This window comes from Danio rerio, chromosome 11 (assembly GCF_049306965.1).
Source record: "Danio rerio strain Tuebingen ecotype United States chromosome 11, GRCz12tu, whole genome shotgun sequence".
Taxonomy (NCBI): Eukaryota; Metazoa; Chordata; class Actinopteri; order Cypriniformes; family Danionidae; genus Danio; species Danio rerio.
The window spans coordinates 2,534,037-2,556,527 of NC_133186.1; the positions used below are offsets into that span (position 1 = coordinate 2,534,037).

The window sequence follows — 22,491 nt, forward strand, 5'->3', positions numbered from 1 at the left end:
GACAGAGTGATCGTTTAGCATTGATTGTGCTTATTATGTAAATCTAAAACTGGTTTTCATATGTGAGCCTGGACCACAAAACCAGTCATGTAATGGAGATGAATAGATTATGAACGTTAAATAATTAATCTTTCCATTGATTTGTTATGACAACTATTATGCAACTATTTGAAAATCTGAAACCTGAAGGTGACAAAATCACCTTAAGAGCTGTCCAAATTCAGTTATACTTAATCAAAATACTATACTAATCAAAAATAGTCTTAATATATTAAGTTACATGATATAAAAATTATAATGATTTTTGGCATAGAGGAAAAATGCAAATAATTTATATAATTTTCTACAAAAATAGTCCAAAAATACAACATACAGAATAGTTTTGTGAATCAAGGTCTTTTATTTTGGATTAAATGATAACACAAAACACGACCTTTTTCCTTGTTTTCCACCACTCTTTGGATTTACAAACACCAACAGAGGATTTGTGTCCATCACTGGAAATATCTTCATAAGAAAAGCACAAAAAAAAGAAAGCAAATCACACAGATAGGTGAAGAAAAATATGAAACAGGACTTCAAAACAACAAGCTTCAACACAGATTTTATTAGTTTTCCCATACATAAGAGTGTGTCCTGTTTGATTAAAAATATTAGGTTTTATCTGTGACACACAGAATTAGAGGTGTGAACCTATACTGGTCTCTCGGTTCGGTTACGATTATCATGCCTTCGATTCGGTTCAATTCAGTTCAGTGCATCCCGGTGCATTGACGATGCTTTCCATATACAGTGTTATATTTTAGGGGGGCGCGCTGAGCGGAGCAGAAAAACGAAAAAAAAAAAACGAAAAAAGAAGCACTTTTTCGACGGTCCCTTACTGAGAGCTCCTCTCAGCGCGAGCTCTCCCGGCTAAACACACATTGCGAGGGCTTAAACGGAGCAGTGCTCGTAATGTCGAGCGAACAAAAAAGAAAGACAGCTGTGAAACATAACCAGCTTTGTCTTTTTGTAGGAAACTCACTTTAGATCTTTTTAAGAAGAGGTTTTTGAGTTTTTGCCGTCTATCACTGAATATGTCTGGAATATCGAAAACAAAACCAACTGAAGCGCGCTCATTTCTGGTGCCCCCCTGGATATACGGCGCCCTTAGTGTTTGCCTATGGTGCCTATGTCACGGGCCGGCCCTGAGTTGGCTGAGTGTTGTAAATACTTGCGCTCACCTCCCTCGCGACAGAGCGCATAGGAGATAAATGACGTCAGTACATAATAACCGGTTATGATTATTACTGAACCGATACCTTATTGTCCGCGTCTGCATGGCGGTGCTCCGAAGAAACAATTAACAGAATTACTGTTTGTGCAACATTTTGACCAAGATTTTTCAAGAACGCCCACTAAAAATGATCATTTGTATGATTTCTAGAGGTATATTTAGAGAGGTGAGTTATTGAAGACTAGTTTATATTTCCCTATATACAGGGCTTTAGATTTAGCGATTTCAGATTTAGTAGATTTCAGCGATGACGGGAAAAACAGACACTCCAGCTAGCCATTTTGGCTGGTTGAAAATAATTTCCCCGGATAATAATTCTTAAAAGCAGGATTCGACAATACGGATGGTCCAATATGCATGCAAAAGCGATCTTAGAATTGAGAAGCAACATGACTGACAAAAATAATTGCGTTCCTGCGAGCAAAAGAAAGCAGGTGAATACCAAATGAAATAATAACAGATGAGGTGATGCGTGCGACTGTTTAAAACGTGTGTGCGCTCCCGTTTCCTTGCGTGAAGCAACTGTGCCAGAAACACAACTGACATGAACAGGTTTCTTTCAAATAGACTAGACAAATGAACATGCACCCACAGTCTTGCTGCTGTCAAGAGTACCAGATTTGTCTTTTTGTAAGCAGCACCGGTCGCTTTCGCTTCGACCATTCTTTAAACAGGTTACTTATGTGTCTAACGTTACTCGTGTGTGTGTGTGTGATCATCCTTTCATTGTAACACGGTAAGTCTTTTTTACCTGCTTTCTTTTGCGTTAATATGGTTTAATTACCATTTTTTACAATAACATTGCTTTAATGGGAGATTAACTCCATATTTAAGTGTAGTTAACTGCTGATCTGGGATCTTTAGCCAGGACAGATTGCTGTGCATATGTTTTGTTAAATAAAAAGTATAGTATATAGCTATATTTAGCTTGTTTTGACACATTTGAAAATTGTGGCAATAAGAAATAATTATTTATTCTTGGTGTGGTCAGAGATAAATTTGGTAAATCCTTAATTTTGAGCTCTGAAAATTATGTTAAATATAAACTAATTGTAATACTATGAAACCATGACCCATTTGCTCATACACGACACACAAAAAGTGAAAAGAAGGCATTTGGAGATAACACAAAATCTAAATCAAGTAATTTTAGCATGCCAAAGTCATATTTATGCGATAAAATACATTTTCCCAACAATAAAATTGTGGCTCGAGCAAATGGCGAGTGGCTAGTAATGTTGGAAAACTAGTAGCCACAGTGGCTGGTGATCAGAAAAGTTCATGTCAAGCCCTGCCTGTATGTGCTTTACACAAGAACAACATCCTAGTTTCGTATAATTTGTACAATTTCAGCAATGTAATTTGGGTATATGTTACATTATTGAATCATTAGTAAATTGGTGAATCAGTTATTTAAACCAGAAAGATTCAGTTCGCAGAAAAATTCAGATTATCTGTGGATTAACAGTAGTAATGTTGTAAACTATTATGTTAATTTCAATTAACATTAGGAGCCCAAGAATTAATTTAGTTTGGCCTGTGTATGTGTGTTTTGGTTGTTGTTTTTAACTCTCAAAGTCAATGTTGTCTTGTATGGCTTGAGGATGAGTGAACTAAAAGCAATTTAGCATTAAAGGTAGTGTTCTTGCCTGCAGAAAGTGTCCCTCTGAGGTTATATTTCCAAGGTGAGTTTCCCCCAGACCGCTTACCGAAATACAGTCAGCCTGATCCACCTATGATTTAATATGAGAAAACCAATGATTGATTATATACATGCACTACCATGCGAAAGTTTGGTATCAGTGAGATGTTTTAATGTTTTTGAAAGGCTGCATTTATTTGATCAAAAATATAGTGTTTGGGTTTTTAAATAGTACTTTTAAATAATATTGTATCATTATATAATAATATTATTAATAGGTAGGTGCAGTAGGTAGTGCTGTCGCCTCACAGCAAGAAGGTCGATGGGTCGCTGGTTCGATCCTCGGCTCAGTTGGCGTTTCTGTGTTTGCATGTTCTCCCTGCCTTTGCGTGGGTTTCCTCCGGGTGCTCCGGTTTCCCCCACAAAGACATGCAGTACAGGTGAGTTGGGTAGGTTAAAAAAGTGTGTGTGTAAATGTGTGTGTGGATGTTTCCCAGAGATGGGTTGCGGCTGGAAGGGCATCCGCTGCGTAAAAACTTGCTGGATAAGTTGGTGGTTCATTCCGCTGTGGCGACCCCGGATTAATAAAGGGACTAAGCTGACAAGAAAATGCATGAATGAATAATAATAATAATAATAATAATAATAATAATGTTTCTTTTAACTGAATAGTAAATCATCATATTAAAATAAATTCTGAAGGCTCATGGATACTGAAGACTGGAGTTATGATGCAATAAATACAGCTTTACATAACAATACATGACATTTTTGTTCATAAATATCTCAAAAACTTTTTGTATAAAATAAATGCAGCCTTCCTGAACATAATAAGCAAAATTAGTGAATTTTAATACATTAAAATAATCTTACTGACCCAAAACTTTTGACTGGTGTAAAACCAGGCCGAAATCATAATTATAATTGTGATAATAGTATATTGTCATCATAGGAGATACTTACAGCACATATGGCCCACGGTGGAAGGATGTGATGCTGTAATGATCCACAGTCACAGTGTGATGAACCCAGAGGAACACAATCAGTGTGACGCTACCGATACCACAAAACAAAAGATCAATATCTACAGCATCGATCTAAATACAACAAATACATTTATTCTATCTACAGTATTGTGTAGTGCTCCGAAATGTGCATTTTATCAATGTTTGACGTAATCTCAACTAAAACATGAAGAGAGGGCGGGACATAGAGTAGCTCCTCCCCTTTTATAAAAAACAGCCAATAGCGTTTGGCTTTTCTCACAGCTCTGCCAGTGAGAGTGGTCGAGCTCAAGCACATCAAATAAAATTTGTCAGACACTAGAGAGCATTTGATTGGTCAGAAGATTTAAAGAGGAACTAAAGTATCAGGAAATGTGGAAAAAATTTGCGTGACATGCGCAATGGAGGCGGCGTGAGCTGAGGATTTTGTGCGCTTAACGTGTCCCGAGGGAAAATCCTCTTGCCGACACCAAACAACAGCTCATCAAACTGGGTTCGGCTCAGTCTGAAGCTCAGCTGAAAACCTCCATCATCCAGGTATAGTTTCTGAAGGAGTTCTGGGTGCACCTCTGAAAGGATTTAGTGGACTCAGACACGGCGCAGAACAAATCTACGCTGTTTTTCAGCCTTCCTAAAGCACATAAAGCACAGCTAGTCTCTCAATAAAATCCATGTGAGCCATTTAGCAATGAAGCTAGAGTCATTGGGCAGACAGAAGCCCGGCCCATGATGCGAATTCGCATTTATTGTGAAGTGAATCTTACCCGCGAATGAAATTTTCATGCATTATTTACGAGCGAATAGCGTGATTTATTTGCATGTCCCACGTCTGGTGTGAACACAGCTGATACTAACATCTAAAATACTTTATTTTAGAGTCACGGCAGCTTTAAATAGTGGATCTGGATGTGGAAATCAGCACTCACCATGCTTTGACACCACGCACAGCGCTGCCCTGTCAGGATCTTGATCTTTTTGTGACAAATCTGACATTTGTTGGACTCGCAGTCGGCGCTGATCCAGTCATGAGCAGAACACTGAAGAAGAGAAAAGCATAGCATTAAAGTCTGCATGAACCGGAAGCCACGACCGTATTCATTGTCTTCATATTGTGACGCAGCTCCAAGAGAAACAGATTAAATGAGAAAACAGTGGGCGTGGCTTGTTTTTTCTACTGCAAGCTGATTGGATGCAGTAAAGTATGCGTTTCAGTAGGTGTAACTAGATTAATTAGGTAAGTCATTGTAAAACAGTGGTTTGTTCTGTAGACACCTTAATAATTGTAAAAAAAAAAAAAAAAAAAAGTAAAAACTGCTTTAATTCTAGACAAATTAAAACAATGAAAGACTTTCGCCTGAGAAAAAAATATATAGGTATAATATATATAAATATTATATATAAATTATTGCTCTGTTAATCAAAACGAGTGAATAATTTGCCTGCAATTGTACGATTATCTGTATTTGCTGCAGAACGCAGTAAACAAAGAAGCACAAACAATTAATACATGTAGTTGTGATCCTCTCTCACCCCAATCTCTGCTTTGGATCTGACAAAAGTCCTGACACATGGCGTGTGGTTTTTGTTGGCGCAGCTGCTGTGGACGGTGTATTTGCAAACTGGAAATCAATAAAAGCAGAAATCAGCAATGACAACGTCTATAAAAACTATTAAATACTAGACGAATGTCTGTGCAACAAAGGAAATCTGTGGAAGCTCACAGTTGCAGGACAGTCCCTGTTTGCGCAGGCCCAGCATCATGTTCTGACAGACGAAGCAATATGTGGGTCTGTTGAAGTTCTTCAGCCGCCACACATGCTGACCGTCTTTATCAGCTACCTGCAGATAATATTCATATATTACATCAAATCTAATCAACTCGTGAACTTCTGGTGAAATGCTGAAGTGAATATTGGGTCACATTTAACTGGCAGTGTAAACGGGGCCTTAGACTATGCACCTGGTCCAATGAAGCGAGTAAACTCTAAGGGCCCTATTTTAACGATCTATGCGTGATGACTAAATTGCATACAGTTAAAGCACTAGGGATGTGTCCGAATCCACTTGTGCTATTTTAAAAATGGGAAATACTGTCTGTGGACCAGGCGCATAGTCTAAAAGGGTTGTCATAATTCTCTTAATGAATTATGGGTTTGTTTTGGGGCATATTGTGCATTAAACCGACCAGAGTCTCATCTCTCGTTCCCTTTAGGAGTCAGTTGCGTTCCGCCATGGTGCATTTGCTATTGACATGATGGACATTGTAAGTGGAAAAACTGAACGCTTCACTAGACAGAAAACAGGACCAAATACAGAACAAGTCTCTTACATTACAGCACAACTGATGTGAATGCCTCTTGTTTAATTTAGTGTTCATTAACTCAATTAGCTTTGGTACAAACATGTAGATTCCAGTAAAGAGTGTACACCTTTAACCCCAGCAGCACCAGCAGAGGGATGTTGTTCAGTCCACCGTTTATCCACTCCTCTAGAGTCACAGCTCCACTGCTGTCCACATCCATCGCTTTCAGCATATCCTCAAGAACCTCACAAAATCAAATAAGCAATGTATTACATGCAATATTATAGAGGAATAAATATATATATAAATATATATACAGTTTAAGCCAGAATTATTCGCCCTCCTGTAAAAGTTTTTTCTTTTTCAAATATTTCCCAAATGATGTTGAACAGATTCTGGAATTTTTCACAGTATTTCCTAGAATATTTTTTCTGCTGGAGGAAGTTTTTCTTCTGCTGGAATAAAAGCGTTTTTTTTAAAAGCCATTTTAAGGTCAATATTATTAATCCGCTTGTTAAGTGTGACGTCACGCGGAGCGGCTTCCGAATCCAAGCGCTCTATTCAACTAAATAAGGAGACTCATGAAATGGTAATAATAAACGTTTACAAAGCGATTTAATGCTTTCGAAAGTCACGATCGCAATATATATGTCCATGCCTAATATCCGATGGCCAGAAAGTGATTCATTGTTTTATAAATTGTTAAAATTTTGGTATTTGTTATGCAGCAAGCAGGGATTGTTGTGTACACTATGACTTTATGTAAAATTAACTTTAATGTGTGATAGGAATAAAAAGTGATCATAAACGAATGATTTCTCCACTCAAGTGAATGGCGGCTTGGACCCGGAAACAGTATACATACGTCACAAACACGTCACCACTTTACAAGTGGATAGGGGTGTCAAAATTAATTGTATCTTTCGTGCAGGGTTAGGTGCAAGAGCCAATCGCAGCCGTTTTTGTTGAGGGTGTGACCAATCAAAGGGGTGTAAGAGAACTTCGTAGACAAGGATCAGAAAGCAAGCTGGATATTTACATTTATTTATATTAATTGCTATAAATGCTTGTGTTGTTTAAAGGTACAGTTTATATATCTGACTGCATTAAATGACAAAATTGCATTACAAACAGTATATAAATATAAATATATTCATACATTTTAATACAAGAATTCTGCTGGGAAGAAAATACAAAACTGTGTATGGAAAGCACCGTCAATGCACCGTGATATCGGATTTAACCGAATCGATGGCATGATAATCGTAACCGAACCGAACTGTGAGACTTATTTAGGCTTACAGCTCTAATTATTATCCCCCTTAAGCAATATTTGTTTTGGATTGCCTACAGAACAAATATACGTTATACAATGACTTGTCTAATGAACTTAGTTCAGCTTTTAAATTGCACTTTAAGTTGCAATGATATGACATGATATATATATGATACGGTATGGATCAAGATCCTGATCGAATTAGGCATGTGCAATCAATCAAATTTTGATGTTAGATTTTAGTGCCAACAATAAACCCACTGGCTTCAGTTCTGTCACGTCCCATCCAAGATATTCGGCAGCTTTCATCATCTGTGCCACTATTTTGTCAACTTCCTGTTAAACAAACGTGCACATCATTATTGTGTGTTGTTATTACTATTATGTTAGCATTTAAAATGTAAATATAAAATCAGTAAAACAGCAATGCAATCCTTTTAGAAATATAAAGGAATAATCATTGGACATGTTAAAGTGCTCATTTTAACTTAAGTTAAAATGGAAAATACATGATGCCCAATTACATTAAAAAAAAACAAATATCACGTACTGTATACGCCTGTTTTACCTTGCCATCAAGCAGTCCATTGTCGTCTTTATCATACAGTTTGAAGGTGTCTGTATGGATCATACATTTGATAAATACTTTACATATAGGCTACAACAAGTCTGTCATAACTGAAATGATTAAAAATACTGCTTAAACTCATTTTTACAGAGTATTACACACTGGTAGTTATTACTATTAGATGAATTTCTCACACTCCAGTTTGTCTCGTGGATTTCCGTCCTCCAATATGGAAAAATAGCACGACACAGCTTTAAGAGAGACTCCGCCTGAGAGAGATCGACAAAGAATATCAACATAATAACTATACATGAAATAAGTGGGCATTTAAAGTTAAAATTTACAACCTTTGGTTTACTAACGCACATTGTTAGTCGTATAGTAGGGTGAATAAATAATCAAAGCAAGAAAAAAAAGAAATTTTGTTTTGGTAATCTTTAATCAAAACTTGACCATCTGCTTTCAGTCTGGAACAGCAGTCTTTCTCTGATGATGTCAGTTTGATGGACTGGGTGAAATATGCTAAGCCACGCCCCTCCAACTGCTCAGAGGAGGAGCTCAAAAATAAAGCCCCACCCCCTACTCAGTATTCAGTTTCAGATGGAAATACGCCAATAAAACTCTGCAGCAACTTTAACACCTCTAAATAAAACTTAAAAGTGTAATATAAAACATCATTACGTCTTTAACAGTCCACTTTATTTTTCAAGGTTTTAACCATTTTAATGATGCTTATTTGATTTTCTAGCAAAACCTGTCCTACAATGCCAAAAGTACTAACAAAATCGGATTTAAGGAAAATGCTGATTAGCCATCAAACTCAATCGATAAGGTGCGTCTCAATAGGCAACCTTGTTCAGTAAATGCACTGATTAGGGCGTCAGCAAAAATAGTTTTTGAGTGTATATGAAACCATATGAGTTTCATTTTTGGGTGAACTATCCCTTTAAGACCACAGACTGATGTTTGATCCTCTGACCGTCTTTGGTGTGAAGTCTTGGGTCCACACAGCTCTGCTCACATCTCTGGAAATAGCCGAAGAGACGCCGGCAGAGATCAGCCGGGAAATCTTCAACTTCCAGATAACTGCTGAGGAACAGAGCAAACCCGGCTGCGTCTGTGTGCTCCAGCACAGAAAAATAAGAGTCTTTTTAGTGAGTTTTACATTCATGTTAAAGGGATAGTTCACACATCATTCATTATTTACTCATCCTTCACCCGTTTCAAATGTTGACGAGTTCCTTTCTTCTGTGAAACACAAAAGAAGATATTTGGAGAATGCTGGAAATCGGTAACCATTCACTTCCATGGTTTTTTTTCTACTATAAAAGTCGATGGTTACAGGTTTCTAGCTTTCTTCTAAATATCTTCTTTTGCATTTAACTGATGAAAGAAACTCATAAAGATTTGAAAAAAACAACAACAAGTGAGTAAATAGTGAGTAAATGGTCATTTTTGTGTGAACTACCCATTCAAGCTTGATACTGTATGAAAAGAATAGAAAAGTGAAGAAATAATTAGTCTGCGATTGTTTTTTTTTAAAGACTTCTCATTTTTCATAATAAAACTTAATTTAATTATAAATGCACAAATTATCCAGCATGAGTTCCGATAGAAACAGCGGAGTTTCTGTTAATCTTACATCTCCAAACCTGTGGTGCACCAGCTTTCCGCCCGCATGAAATTCCTTCATTGCCTCTTTGGCTGTAATCCTGCTGTCTGGAGAATTCAAAACAAATAAAAGATCATTTTCAATTAAATTTTGTCAAGTAAAACATTATTACAAAAGATTATGTTTAAAAAAATCCTACAAAAATTACAAATGTTTTCACAAAATAATTATATATATTTTAACACTGATAATAAATGAGGTGATTATTTATAACTTGAGCCACAATAATATTTGAGCAGAAATCATGAAATTAGATTGATTTCTGAAAAATGATGTGACAATGAAGACTAAATTAATAATGCTGAAAATTCAGCTTTACATCACAGGGATAAATTATATTCACATGGTTACTTCAAATCGAAAAAAAACGTCTAAATATTTTATATTATTATTACTTTATTTTGGATGAAATTAATATACCTTTTGAGAGCAAAAATTACTTTTCTAAAAAAAAATGTATTTTTTTTTACATTTTTCATTTCATTTCATTTTCTTGTCGGCTTAGTCCCTTTATTAATCTGGGATCGCCACAGCGGAATGAACCGCCAACTTTTCCAGTAAGTTTTTATGCAGCGGATGCCATTCCAGCCGCAACCCATCTCTGGGAAACATCCACACACACATTCACACACACACTCATACACTACGGACAATTTAGCCTACCCAATTCACCTGTACCGCATGTGTTTAGACTGTGGAGGAAACCGGAGCACCCGGAGGAAACCCACGCGAAGACAGGGAGAGCATGCAAACTCCACACAGAAACGCCGAAGCTAGAACCAGCGACCTTCTTGCTGTGAGGCGACAGCACTACCTACTGCGCCACTGCCTCGGCCCTTTTTACATTTTTATAAGCTAAAATTTATAATTGATTTATTTGATTAAGAGGATTACATAAAATAATCATTTAATTTTTAGAAATCTTCCTGTATGTATAACATTTATTTGATCTGCTCATTATTTTTATTTTAATTCAGCAATATGCAGCTTGTTTTTATTTTATCCTGTAATTATTTTATCAGTTAATGTAATTTAAACATACATATACAGTTGAAGTCAGATTTGTAAGCCCCAATTAGAATTTTTTTTTTTTATATTTCCTAAATGATGTTTAACAGAGCAAGATAATTTTCACAGTATGTTTGATAATATTTTTTCTTCTGGAGAAAGCCTGATTTGTTTTATTTCGGGTAGAATAAAAGCAGTTATAAATTTTTTAAACACCATTTTAAGGACAATATTATTAGCCCCTTTAAGCTATGTTTTTTCAATAGTCTACAGAACAAACCATTACTATATAATAACTTGCCTAATTACCCTAACCTGCCTAGTTAACCTAATTAACCTAGTTAAGCCTTTAAATGCCACTTTAAGCTGTATAGAAGTGTCTTGAAGGATATCTAGTCAAATATTTTTTACTGTCATGACAAAGATAAAACAATTATTAGAAAGGAGTTATTAAAACTATTATATTTAAAAATGTGTTGAAGAAATCTCTCTGCTAAACAGAAATTTGGAAAAAAAAAATAACAACAGGGGGTCTAATAATTCATAAAATATATATTTTTACTGCTCTATTGCAATTCAGTCACAAGATCTTCAAAGAAAAATGGAAAAAGGTTAAGTAATCAATCGATTGCAGTGGTAGATTAATTGGTTATTGAAATAATCGATTGCTGCAGCCAGACATTTTTTGACAAGAACTCTTTAGTTCATAATAACATGCAGAGTTTGCTGTTGTAATTATGTGCCAATAAATGAAGAGTGGTAATGTTGTGTGCTGGTTTGCGACAGACACTTACACTCGATGTACTCCTGCAGCTGAATGAAGTCAACAGGGTTAATCTCGTTTTCCAAAGCAGATTCTGCGTCCGCCATTCTGTCTGTCCTGAGAAATGAGGTTAAAACACTTGATGAGCAGATGAACTGAACTCTAATGAGAGATATTATCAAATGTGTGGCAAAACTGTCTTAATCCAATGATGGAAAAGATGCACAAACAAGAGTGTTTTAAAGGAAAAACGCTACTAATTCCCTACTAAATGCGTCCCTCATTTAAAAACAAGGGCTTGTCTGCTGGCTAAAAATGTGGCTGATTGCAAAACATTGTGCTGAAATCATAATTTTAGCAGTTGAATTATTACATTATTCGCAAATTAGTTTATTTACAAGTAAGTCCTATTTCCTTATTTTCTATGTATTCTACTGTATTTGTTAATTTATGTTAATATTAATATTTACTTTTAATATTAAAATACATTTTTTTAGTTTGCTTGATTTAATTAGTTTTTCATTAATTCATTCATTTTCCTTTTGCTTAGTCCCTTTACTCATCAGGGGTCACCACAGCGGAATGAACCGCCAACTTATCCAGCAAATGTTTTACATAACGGATGCCTATCTAGCTGCAAGCTAGTACTGGGAAACATCCATACACTCACACACATAAACTACAGCCAATGTAGTTTACCCAATTGTTCTACAGCGCAGGTGTTTGGACTGTGGGGGAAACTGGAGATCTCGGAGGAAACCCACGCCAACATGGGGAGAACATGCAAACTCTGAGAAACGCACACAGAAAACTGTAAACTGACCCAGCTGGGACTTGAACCAGCAACCTTCTTGCTGTGAGATGACAGTGCTTAGCACTGAGCCACCTAATTTGTTTTTCTTAATTAATTTTGTTAATAAATTTGGGTAAATTATTAATCCAAACCATTGTACTATGTACTAATTTATTTGTCGATTTGTTTGTTGATAAATAAGTCATGTTTCCTTATTAGCTTTCTATGTATTATAGTATTGTATTTTATTCTTTTTAATATTCAAAGTTAAATAGTTTGCTTGCTTTAATTCGTTTATATATATATATATAAATTTTAACTACATTTTTGGAAAATTATTTAAACAAACATGTTTGCTTATAAATAACTCATATTTCCTTATAAATCAAGAACAACGGTTCCAATTAAGTTAGTTAGTCTTTTATGTTTTTGTTTATTAATTTGAACATTTTTTATCACTTTTAATGTTCAAATTTGATTTGTTTTCATGTTTTAAATTATTTTTATGTATTTATTTTAAGGAAATGTTGGGTAAATTATTTATCAAATAATTTTGTCATCATTTGTTTGCTTTAACTCTATTTTGTAATTTAGGATAAATTATATATATCTTAATCTTATTGTAATCTTTTTATAATAATGTGATTATTAATTACATATTAAAGAATTACGACAATTATTTAAAAACAATCATATTTTTATGCACAACGTTATTTAACTTAATAAAATGTTTACTTATTTTTCAATTTAAAATTAAGTTAATTAATTAATGTATGTATATTCTTCAAACAAACAAATAACTTGCATATATTATAGCTCTTGATATATGTTGTTAGTCTCAAATTTAATTTAAAAGCTGACGAATGAAATTAGCTGGCAAAACTAATCACAATAATTAATAGACAGTTAATAAAACTCATTTATATTAAAATATTGTAATTACTTTTCAGATAAGAAAACAAAGATGAATCTAATAACACCAGCCGCTTAAATACTTACAGTTATAGCGACTCTTAAGATGTAACAGCGCGTGTATTCATATAACTATTAAGTAAACACTATAAATATTGATTTTAACCAATCTTACCTTTAAACAGAAGAACAAAACCTCTCAGGTAAATCAAAGAGGGATTAAATCTCGTCAAAATCAGTGATTAACTTGCATGTGCAGTTCAAAACACAAACCGTACACCTAAACTCACTAAATTAAACGTCATTCCTAATATCTGAACATGATTTTTTGACGGCTTTTCACTAAACTCAGATAATTCAACTTTAGTCTTGAGCAAATGCAGCCGTGCAGCTCGGATACATACGTGCTGATTATTACGTCATGACGCACTGGTAAACATAGCGTAATGACGTTTAGTGAGGAAAAACAGTGTAAACACTAGTTGAGCGTCTACATTACGCTACCTGTGATGATTGACAGCTGTCTGAACCTTCATTCACAGCAAAGGTTGTGGGGTTTTGCGGGATTATTCACGCAAACTGTGGCAGATGACGAAAACAGCTTACCGGCGACTAGCATTAGAGCAAACACAGTGCAGAAGTAGCTCATGCTAACCAGTGAGTGTTTGTTTACTTCAGTTTGCTGCTTGGAAAATGTTAATATTGGGGAAAAGGTTGGTTCTATATTCGCACATTCTGACTTTATACTTACTAATATAATTTCAGAACAGTTTTTTTGAAAATCCCAATTAGTAAAATCATATTAGCAGCCAATGACTAACGTTATCAAAGCACAACATTGTTGACAGTCATTTAAATAGTGCAAATGTTGTTTGTAAGTCATATTTACATGACCGAAATGTTCATAGTAGTTCTAAAAGGACCGTGAAGTTTTCTCTTTGTTCAAAAATGAATGAATGTGCGAATATAAACCCATCTTTACCTCAATGCAAAATGTTTGCAAGAGACACATTAATGCTATTTTTAAGTTATTTTTATGACTCATTGATTATTATTGTGTGGTTTTACAGATGCTGTTCGTTTGTTGTGTTTGAGTTTCTTCAGGGTTCAGACAGAAACACACTGACTGACCATGAGCGCTGAGACTCATGTGAAGGACATCAAACCTGGACTCAAAAACCTCAATGTCATCTTCATCGTGCTGGAAACAGGTGTCTGAACTGCACATTACATGCACAACATCTTACATGTTGGACTCTGGACCACAAAAATAGTCTTGTATTGCACTATTGAAATAGTTCAAATACATTGTTTAGGTCAAAATGATACATTTTTCTTTATACCAAAAAAAAAATTGAGTATTAAGTAAAGATGTACAGCTTCTACTGTAAATATATCACAACTTTTGTTTTGATTAGTTCTAATGCTAAACATGTAATTTAGAAAACTTTAAAGGCAAATTTATCAATACTTATATATTTTTGAATATCTATATACGCATACATATTAACATATATATATATATATATATATATATATATAGAGAGAGAGAGAGACTTAATATTTGGTAGAACCAATTTGGCCCCACATCTAATATTTGCCCACCTGGGATGGCCATATAATATTATACTTTTACTTTACATTTAAGTACAGCAGTTTTCTTTTAACTTTTTAAGAACAGTGCCATTTTTAATTAACTTTTAAAATCACATTTTAATTTAAACGTTGACATTTTATCTTTTTTTTTTTTTACCTGTGTGTTATTGTTCAGGCTATTTATTATGTTTAAAGTGGCTGACAATAATAAATATTCAGAATAATAAGAATTAATCTGTCACGTTTGTGAACTGTGCAGAGCTGAAGCCGCTTAATTATGCCTACTATGTATTTCAATACCAGTCATTATGGTGGTACATGGGGAGACAATTTTCTTCTGAGGTGGTACTTGGTAAAAAAAAGTTTCAAAACCACTGGGTTAGGGGAAAATATTGAATAAAAATTGAATAAACAGGAAAAAAATCAAGAGGAACACAATATATATATATATATATATTGCAATAACTCAATTGAATTTGAATGTATTATATGTATATTCCTAAAGGTGTTCAATGACCATACTCTAATGAATATAACTGTTTAATAAAACTGCTTTGTTTAAATGCATCAAAAATGATTGCCCATATTCACTGATAAATAGATAAAAATATTAATTTTCTAAAGAGGGAGTACTTATTTATGCTGAGCACTGTACATCTAAACAGTAGTGAATCTGAATCTAGTCTCTCTTCTTGAAGGACGAGTGACGAAGACTAAAGACGGTCATGAGGTTCGCACCTGTAAAGTGGCCGACAAAACGGGCAGCATCAGCATCTCCGTTTGGGACGAGGTCGGAGGACTCATTCAGGCTGGTGACATCATCAGACTAACCAAAGGGTGAGACCGGGCTCAGTACATTGCACTAACATCTTGCAGAATATCTAGTCAAATATTATGTACAGTCATCATGGCAGAGATAAACGAAATCAGTTATTAAAAATGAGTTATTAAAACTATTATGTCTAGAAATGTGTTGAAAAAATAAAACAGTTGATGTCTTACTGACTCTTTATATTTGATACTGGAACTCTCAGACTAATATGCATCAATAAAAACAGTAAAACTGAAAAATCTGTGTTAAGAGTCAACTTAAGTGTCTTCACAGCACATTTGTCTTCTGCAGTTACGCCTCTGTTTTTAAAGGCTGTTTGACATTATACACTGGACGAGGAGGTGAACTACAGAAGATTGGAGAGTGAGTGCATTATTTACTGAAGTATACATGTTTTACTTAACTTTAATCATAACCACTTATTAACCACACTGAAAATAAAATTCTTGTGGCCTTAATTAGTTGAATCAGAGAATCTTTTCAAGTTATCACAACTTACATTAATCAAACTGACTACAGATATTCAGCTTAACTTTGTATAACTTAAAAATATGTAGTTGAAACCTGATTAAACTTATTAAAATAAGCGAAAGCAACTTAAAATATTTGTTATCTTGGCTTTTTTTTTTTTTACAGGCCAGTAATGTTGTGTAAAGTTATTACAGTTTAAAACCCCTTTTATTATTTTGGCTCAAGCTGAACTTTTTGCTACTTCTTAATTTAGCCGGAAACAATTGGATTATTTCATTCATAAAAGGTTAAAATAACAACATTTATTTGGAATATTAATTTTAATTGTTTGTATCATTAATATAATAAATGTAATAATAATTGTAATAAATTAAAAAAATAGATATAATAATTTACTGCTACTTTTGATAAATATAATGCAATTATAATAGTTTACTTGTAACTTTTGCAATAATCATATTAGATAATTTCTAAAGGATCATTTAATACTGGAGTTATGATTATGATTATTAAACCTTTGAATTGCATAAATAACTTAAATGTATTAATATATTGCAGCATAAACAGTTGTTGTTTTAAATTGGAAATATTAAATAGATTTTTTTTAACCAAATCCAAGCATCATTTAACTTATTAATTCAATTTAATTTTAAATAAAATAATTTAAATTATAAACAGTTACTGGATTTTGGACCAAATAAATCCAATCTAAGCATATAATTATAATAATATTAATTCTTTTTTTGGATTGGATTTATTAGGTCAAAAATCTGGTAACTATTCATAATTTAAATAATTTTATTTTTATATAAATTCACTTGTAAAAATAATATAATATTTATAATAATATTACTAAAGACTTACAATAAAAAATAATTATTCTAAACATTTGATGTATATATTAAACTACACTTCACACTCAATATTCGACTGAGAATTCAATATTTTTTCTGTATCTGATTTGTAAGATTCTGCATGGTGTATTCTGAGGTGCCAAACTTTAGCGAGCCAAATCCAGAATATTTGACCCAGACAAATAAAACGGTATGTCTAGATTTATTTCATCAGATTTCAGTCTTAGCCTAACCACCATTTAATGAACTATAAGTCATGTTAATTCAATGTCTTCTTGTTTTCTATCAGGGATTGAACGACCAGAGCAACATGAACAGCAGCACTGGAGCCACAACAGGTAGAACAATATTTACTGTTACCACTAGCAGAGCTGGGGAGTTTAATCCTTACAGTATGTTATATTAGGGATGTTTTCATCCACTATGGGGTGATGTTGAGTCCTAATTTGGCCTCTGTGTTTCAGCAAATGAAGTGAGTTTTGGCGGCAAATCTTATTTTGACATATTTTGGGAAAATGCTTTGAAATTTGTATTTGATTATTATATGTATATACCTTTTTTATCTACTACTTCTATTTTCTGTGTTTTTTATTATATATGTATGTTCTCTTATTTCTATTTAAACTTAAGAACTGCTTTGGCAATACATCTGTCATGCCAATAAAGCAATTACTGAATTGAATTGAGAGAGAGAGAGGGAAAGAGAGAGAGAAACCTTTGCGCACTTACCTTGGTATGTCTGAGATCATTTAAATAAGCAGCTCAGCTAGAACTACATGGAGTAAACAAAAACAAAGTCAATGTATTTATGCATGCACACTATAATGTGCAGTTATACTCCATAAAGCTAAAGGGGAAATGCTGCCAACTTATGATCAACAGTAAAAATCGAAAATCAATCTTAACTCTTCCTTAAATTAAATTATTTTACTCTTATTATTATTATCATCATCATCATCATCATCATCTCACACTCTTGTTTTAAATGATATATTTTTCAGAAGTGAACAATACAGAGCATCAAAACTAAGCAACAAACAAACTAAAGTAAAATACACACACACACACACACACACACACCAGGAGGAGATACAGAATAAACCAGTGGGGGAAAACTTTCATCAAAATAAATCATGTGGTGCTGTTTTTATATAATTTAAGCATGGATTTCATTCAATCTCCTTCAGCTTAGTCTATGATTTTTAAGGAGTCTCCACAGCGGAATGAACCGCCAACTATTCTGGAATTAGTTTTACACAGCGGATGGCCTTCAAGCTGCAACCCAGTACTGGGAAACACCCATACTCTCATGCACACACACACACTCATACACTACGACCAATTTAGTTCATCAATTCCCCTATAGCGCATGTGTTTGGACTGTGGGGGAAACCAGAGCACCCGGAGGAAAACCACGCCAACATGAGGAGAACACGCAAACTCCACACAGAAATGCCAAGTGGCTGAGCCAGGACTCGAACCAGTGATTTTCTTGCTGTAAGGTGTTAACCACTGAGCCACTGTGCCGTAATCTTTTTAATTAAATTCAGGGCTCAACAATAAGGACTGCCCGCTGGCCCGGGGCCAGTGTGCAAGACGCTCGGGACAGTATACAGAATGGTTACTGGCCCGATAGGGGCCAGTGCTGCTTTGTCACTAAAGTTTAATTTGGCTGCGAATGTTTGTCAATTGCGTGCTTTCATGCCCAAACGTTTGTTTCAGAACTTGTTTGCCCAGTAAGCGCGATTCGTGCGGCTAATATGATTATTATGTTGATGGATCAAGCAAGAACAAGAAGTGAAATACATTTTAAATTAAGATTAACAAATAAATGAATAATAAAAATACTGACAGTATTATAGACCAGGGGTTCCCAAACTTTTCAGCCCGCGACCCCCAAAATAAAAATGCCAGTGACTCGCGACCCCCAATATCCTCTGAGATGGTTATAAATACAGAAAGTGCTTCAGTGCTTTAAATGTGCCAGAAAGTATAACCTGATATTATATATTATATATGCATCTGACGCTATTGCTGCCTTTAATATAATATAATTACCCCAGGGGTCGCAATCCAATAGAACTAGTAACTATAAGCTACTATAGTAACTATATAGTATATAGTAACTATAAATGACTATTTTTATTTTCAGTATAGTTATGGATAAAATATGTTAATTCTTATGGTTTAATAAAAATAAATAGATTTTGGAAATCACCAGGCGACCCCCCTTCATTGCCCCGCGACCCCACGGGGGGTCCCGACACCCACTTTGAGAACCACTGTTATAGACTGATGTAATGAGCCGGCTTATAAAATTAGGAATTTTGGTGGATTTTAAACAAACAAAAAGCATAAAATTGTCAACTAAATAATTAAACTAAACCACACATTAAACAATTCACTTTAATTAATCTAATCAGTATTGTATTTAAATTAAATCATTTTTAAATTGTCAATTGTATTTAAAGAAAAGTTATGCTGAATAACTAAATGGCTAATTTCTTTTTTTGGTGGGGCCAGAGAAAATGTTGGCAGGGCAAGTAAAAATCTGAACCACTTGCCCGATCGGGCCAGTAGAAAAAAATCCCTGGCGTTGAACCCTGTAATTACCCTTTCCTCTCAAAGAATGTGTGATCTTCTCCAATGGTATACAGCTGCAAACTTCTGACATCCATAAGTCTGTTTTCCATTTCAAAGCTCTACATTGTTTCTCTCTCTCTGAAGGTACAGACACTCCTAATGGAAACGGAGTGAATTCTCAAGCATCTGGCAACTCTAGTAATCCACAGTCTTCTGGACGAGCAAACAGTGGAAATGGCAACCGCTCGACACCGAGTCCTGCTGCGGGAGGAACTTCAGTCAGCAATGGCAAGGAGACACGGCGGACACTCAAAAGATGATTTACAGTAATAATAGAGCAATACGTACGGCTGAAGTCAGAATTATTAACCCCCTGTTTATTTTTTTTCCACCCAATTTCTGTTTAGCGGAGAGCAGATTTTCTCAACACAATTCTAAACATAATAGTTTTAATAACTCATTTCTAATAACTGATTTATTTTATCTTTGCCATGATGACAGCACATAATATTAGACTAGATATTCTACAAGAGACTAGTATTTAGCTTAAAGTGACATTTAAAGGCTTAACTAGGGTAATTAGGCAAGTAAGGGTGATAGGGCAAGTCATTATATTACAGTGGTTTGTTCTGTGGACAGTTTAAAACACATATTTCTTAACCTTCCTGTCGTGTTTGGGTCAAATCTAAACCGATTTACAACCTAAAACACTGATAAATATTGTGTTTTACATCTGATTGCTTCAAGGCCATATTATGTCCTTCACACTGTGTACTTAAACATGTACAAGTGATGAATTTTGAGTGTTTTAATCAACCGTGTGGTGTTCCTAGTCAAAAGTGACCACCATAGGAAATGAATGGGTATCCACTGTATTCAACCATCAAACAGAAAGCATCCCCATATACACCGCTCCAACACACACACTCACACACACATTTGAGACTGAACATCTCTTTTCCGTGCTTATGTGCCGATCCTCCCACCTGATCACCTCCATGACATTATGCAATACATTTTCGCTGCCTATTTGTATTTTCATTCATTGATTTTCTTTTCAGCCATTTAATAATCAGGGGTCACCACAGCAGAATGAACCACCAACTTATCCAGCATATGTTTTACGCAGCGAATGCCCTTCCAGCTGCAACCCATCTCTGGGAAACTCCCATACACTTCCATTCATACACATACATCATGACCAATTTGGCCTACCCCATTGTCCAGACTCGGTCCTGGAAGGCTTGGGTCCTGCATATTTTAGTTCCAACCCCAATTAAACACACCTGAACCAGCTAATCAAGCTCTTTCTAGGTATACTAGAGTTCTGAGCAGGTGTGTTGCAGGACGTTGTAGCTAAACAATGCAGGACACCGGCCCTCCAGGATCGAGTTTGGACACCCCTGGCCTACCCAATTCACATGTACCACAAGTCTTTGCACCGGTGGAAACCCATGCTAACACGGGGAGAACATGCAAACTCCACACAGAAATGCCAACTGACCCAGCCGAGGCTCGAACCAGTGTCCACTGCGCGACTGTGCTGCCAATTTGTATTTTCACTGCAGTTATTGTACGTCTAACTTTATAAATTCACGTTAAACACTAGTTTGAGATATTGTTCACAGCTAAAGTATGTTGATTAAATATTTGGTGGTGAAAAATGCTTTTTGAGCAATAGAAGAGTGGTTAAAGAGAGCGGCCGATTTTGACCGGGAACACTAAAGTAAGGGGCGGAGGTGAACACGAAAGGAGGGTTAAGAGGCTAATAATATTGATCTTAAAATGGGTTTAAAACAATTCAAAACTGCTTTTATTCTAGCCAAAATAAAACAAATAAGCCTTTCTCCAGGAGAAAAAATATTATAGGAAATACTGTGAAAAATCTGTTAAACATCATTTGATAAATACTTAAATATAATAATAATAATTCTGACTTCAGCTGTATTTCCTGAAGGGTTTTGGTGAGCAGCTGTGTGTGCATGTCTCTTCTGAAGACATGTTTGGCTTAACTCAATGCTGTCATGTGTTGTAGATTGTTAGTGAAATGTTTCACCTTTTTTTAAGACCGTCTGATTGTTTGTCAACTTCATCATTGGTTTTGTTTTTTATTAATTTTAGCCAGATGTTTTCCTTCAAAGCCACATCCAGTTAAAGACTAAATAATTATCCCTTCTGTGCAATTGTAATTATGTTTTCAAATATTTCCTGAGCTGTTTATTTTTATCAACACATTTCTGAACATTACAGTTTTAATAACTCATTTCTAGGTTTAATAGGGGGTTTAATAGGGTAAAGTTAGAGTAATTACACAAGTCATTGTATAACAGTGGTTTGTTCTGGAGACAATCCAACACTAATATTGCTTAAGGGGGCTAATAATATTGACCTAAAAAATTAAGATTTTTTTATTCCAGCTAAACTCAAATAAACAAATAAAATAAATTAAAGAAAAATAAATTAAAATAAATAAATTACATTATAAATAATTATTATAAATTAAGTTAAAAATATTTTATTTAAATTAAAAATAAATTAAATAAATAAAACAAATGAGACTTCCTCCAAAACAAAATATTATAGGAAATACTGTGAAAAAGTTCTTGCTCTTTTAAGTATCACTTGGGAAATATTTGAAATATATTTACAATTTTGCAGGAGGCCTAATCATTTCCTCTTCGACTGTGCAGTGCTGAGCATAATTGATCACAGATCTCTCTTTTAAAATTAACATTTTCTACAGTTCCAGTTTTGGGGTGGCACTGTGGCTCAGTGGTTAGCACTGTCACCTCACAACAAGGTCACTGGTTCAAGTCCCAGCTAGGTCAGTTGGCATTTCTGTATGGAGTTTGCATGTTCTCTCTCTTGTGTTGGCGTGGGTTTCCTCCCGGTGCTCCGGTTTCCCCCACAGTCCAAACACATGCGCTATAGGGGAACTG

At 34.8% G+C, this 22,491-nt stretch overlaps 2 protein-coding genes across 7 annotated transcripts in view; one reads left to right on the forward strand and one right to left on the reverse strand.

Moving 5' to 3' along the window:
• Positions 1 to 13,647, reverse strand: part of dgkab (diacylglycerol kinase, alpha b) — a 29,633-nt gene extending 15,986 nt beyond the window's left edge. Inside the window, exons 1-14 of one of the 4 annotated variants that reach the window (XM_073916029.1) lie at positions 13,621 to 13,647; positions 11,543 to 11,628; positions 9,711 to 9,787; positions 9,048 to 9,192; positions 8,263 to 8,337; positions 8,069 to 8,118; positions 7,762 to 7,836; positions 6,352 to 6,468; positions 5,644 to 5,761; positions 5,453 to 5,541; positions 4,849 to 4,959; positions 3,882 to 3,971; positions 2,926 to 3,009; positions 434 to 507 (exon numbers count right to left, since the gene is read on the reverse strand). In XM_073916029.1, the coding sequence (XP_073772130.1) occupies positions 434 to 507; positions 2,926 to 3,009; positions 3,882 to 3,971; positions 4,849 to 4,959; positions 5,453 to 5,541; positions 5,644 to 5,761; positions 6,352 to 6,468; positions 7,762 to 7,836; positions 8,069 to 8,118; positions 8,263 to 8,337; positions 9,048 to 9,192; positions 9,711 to 9,787; positions 11,543 to 11,618 (1,181 nt within the window). In that variant the 5' untranslated portion in view covers positions 11,619 to 11,628; positions 13,621 to 13,647. 4 annotated transcript variants of the gene reach the window in all.
• On the forward strand, positions 13,645 to 21,413 carry nabp2 (nucleic acid binding protein 2). 3 transcript variants are annotated; one of them, XM_009305771.5, is made up of 7 exons: positions 13,645 to 13,873; positions 14,287 to 14,427; positions 15,511 to 15,649; positions 15,936 to 16,007; positions 17,084 to 17,159; positions 17,259 to 17,307; positions 19,697 to 21,413. In XM_009305771.5, exons 2-7 carry the CDS (start codon positions 14,349 to 14,351, stop codon positions 19,870 to 19,872), a joined length of 591 nt encoding a protein of 196 aa, XP_009304046.1. In that variant the 5' UTR covers positions 13,645 to 13,873; positions 14,287 to 14,348; the 3' UTR covers positions 19,873 to 21,413. The 3 variants fall into 3 exon arrangements, with proteins under 3 accessions (XP_009304046.1, XP_005172861.1, XP_005172862.1); XM_005172804.6 differs by having other exon boundaries at positions 14,312 to 14,427; XM_005172805.6 differs by having other exon boundaries at positions 14,321 to 14,427.
• Positions 21,414 to 22,491: the final 1,078 nt, after the last annotated feature.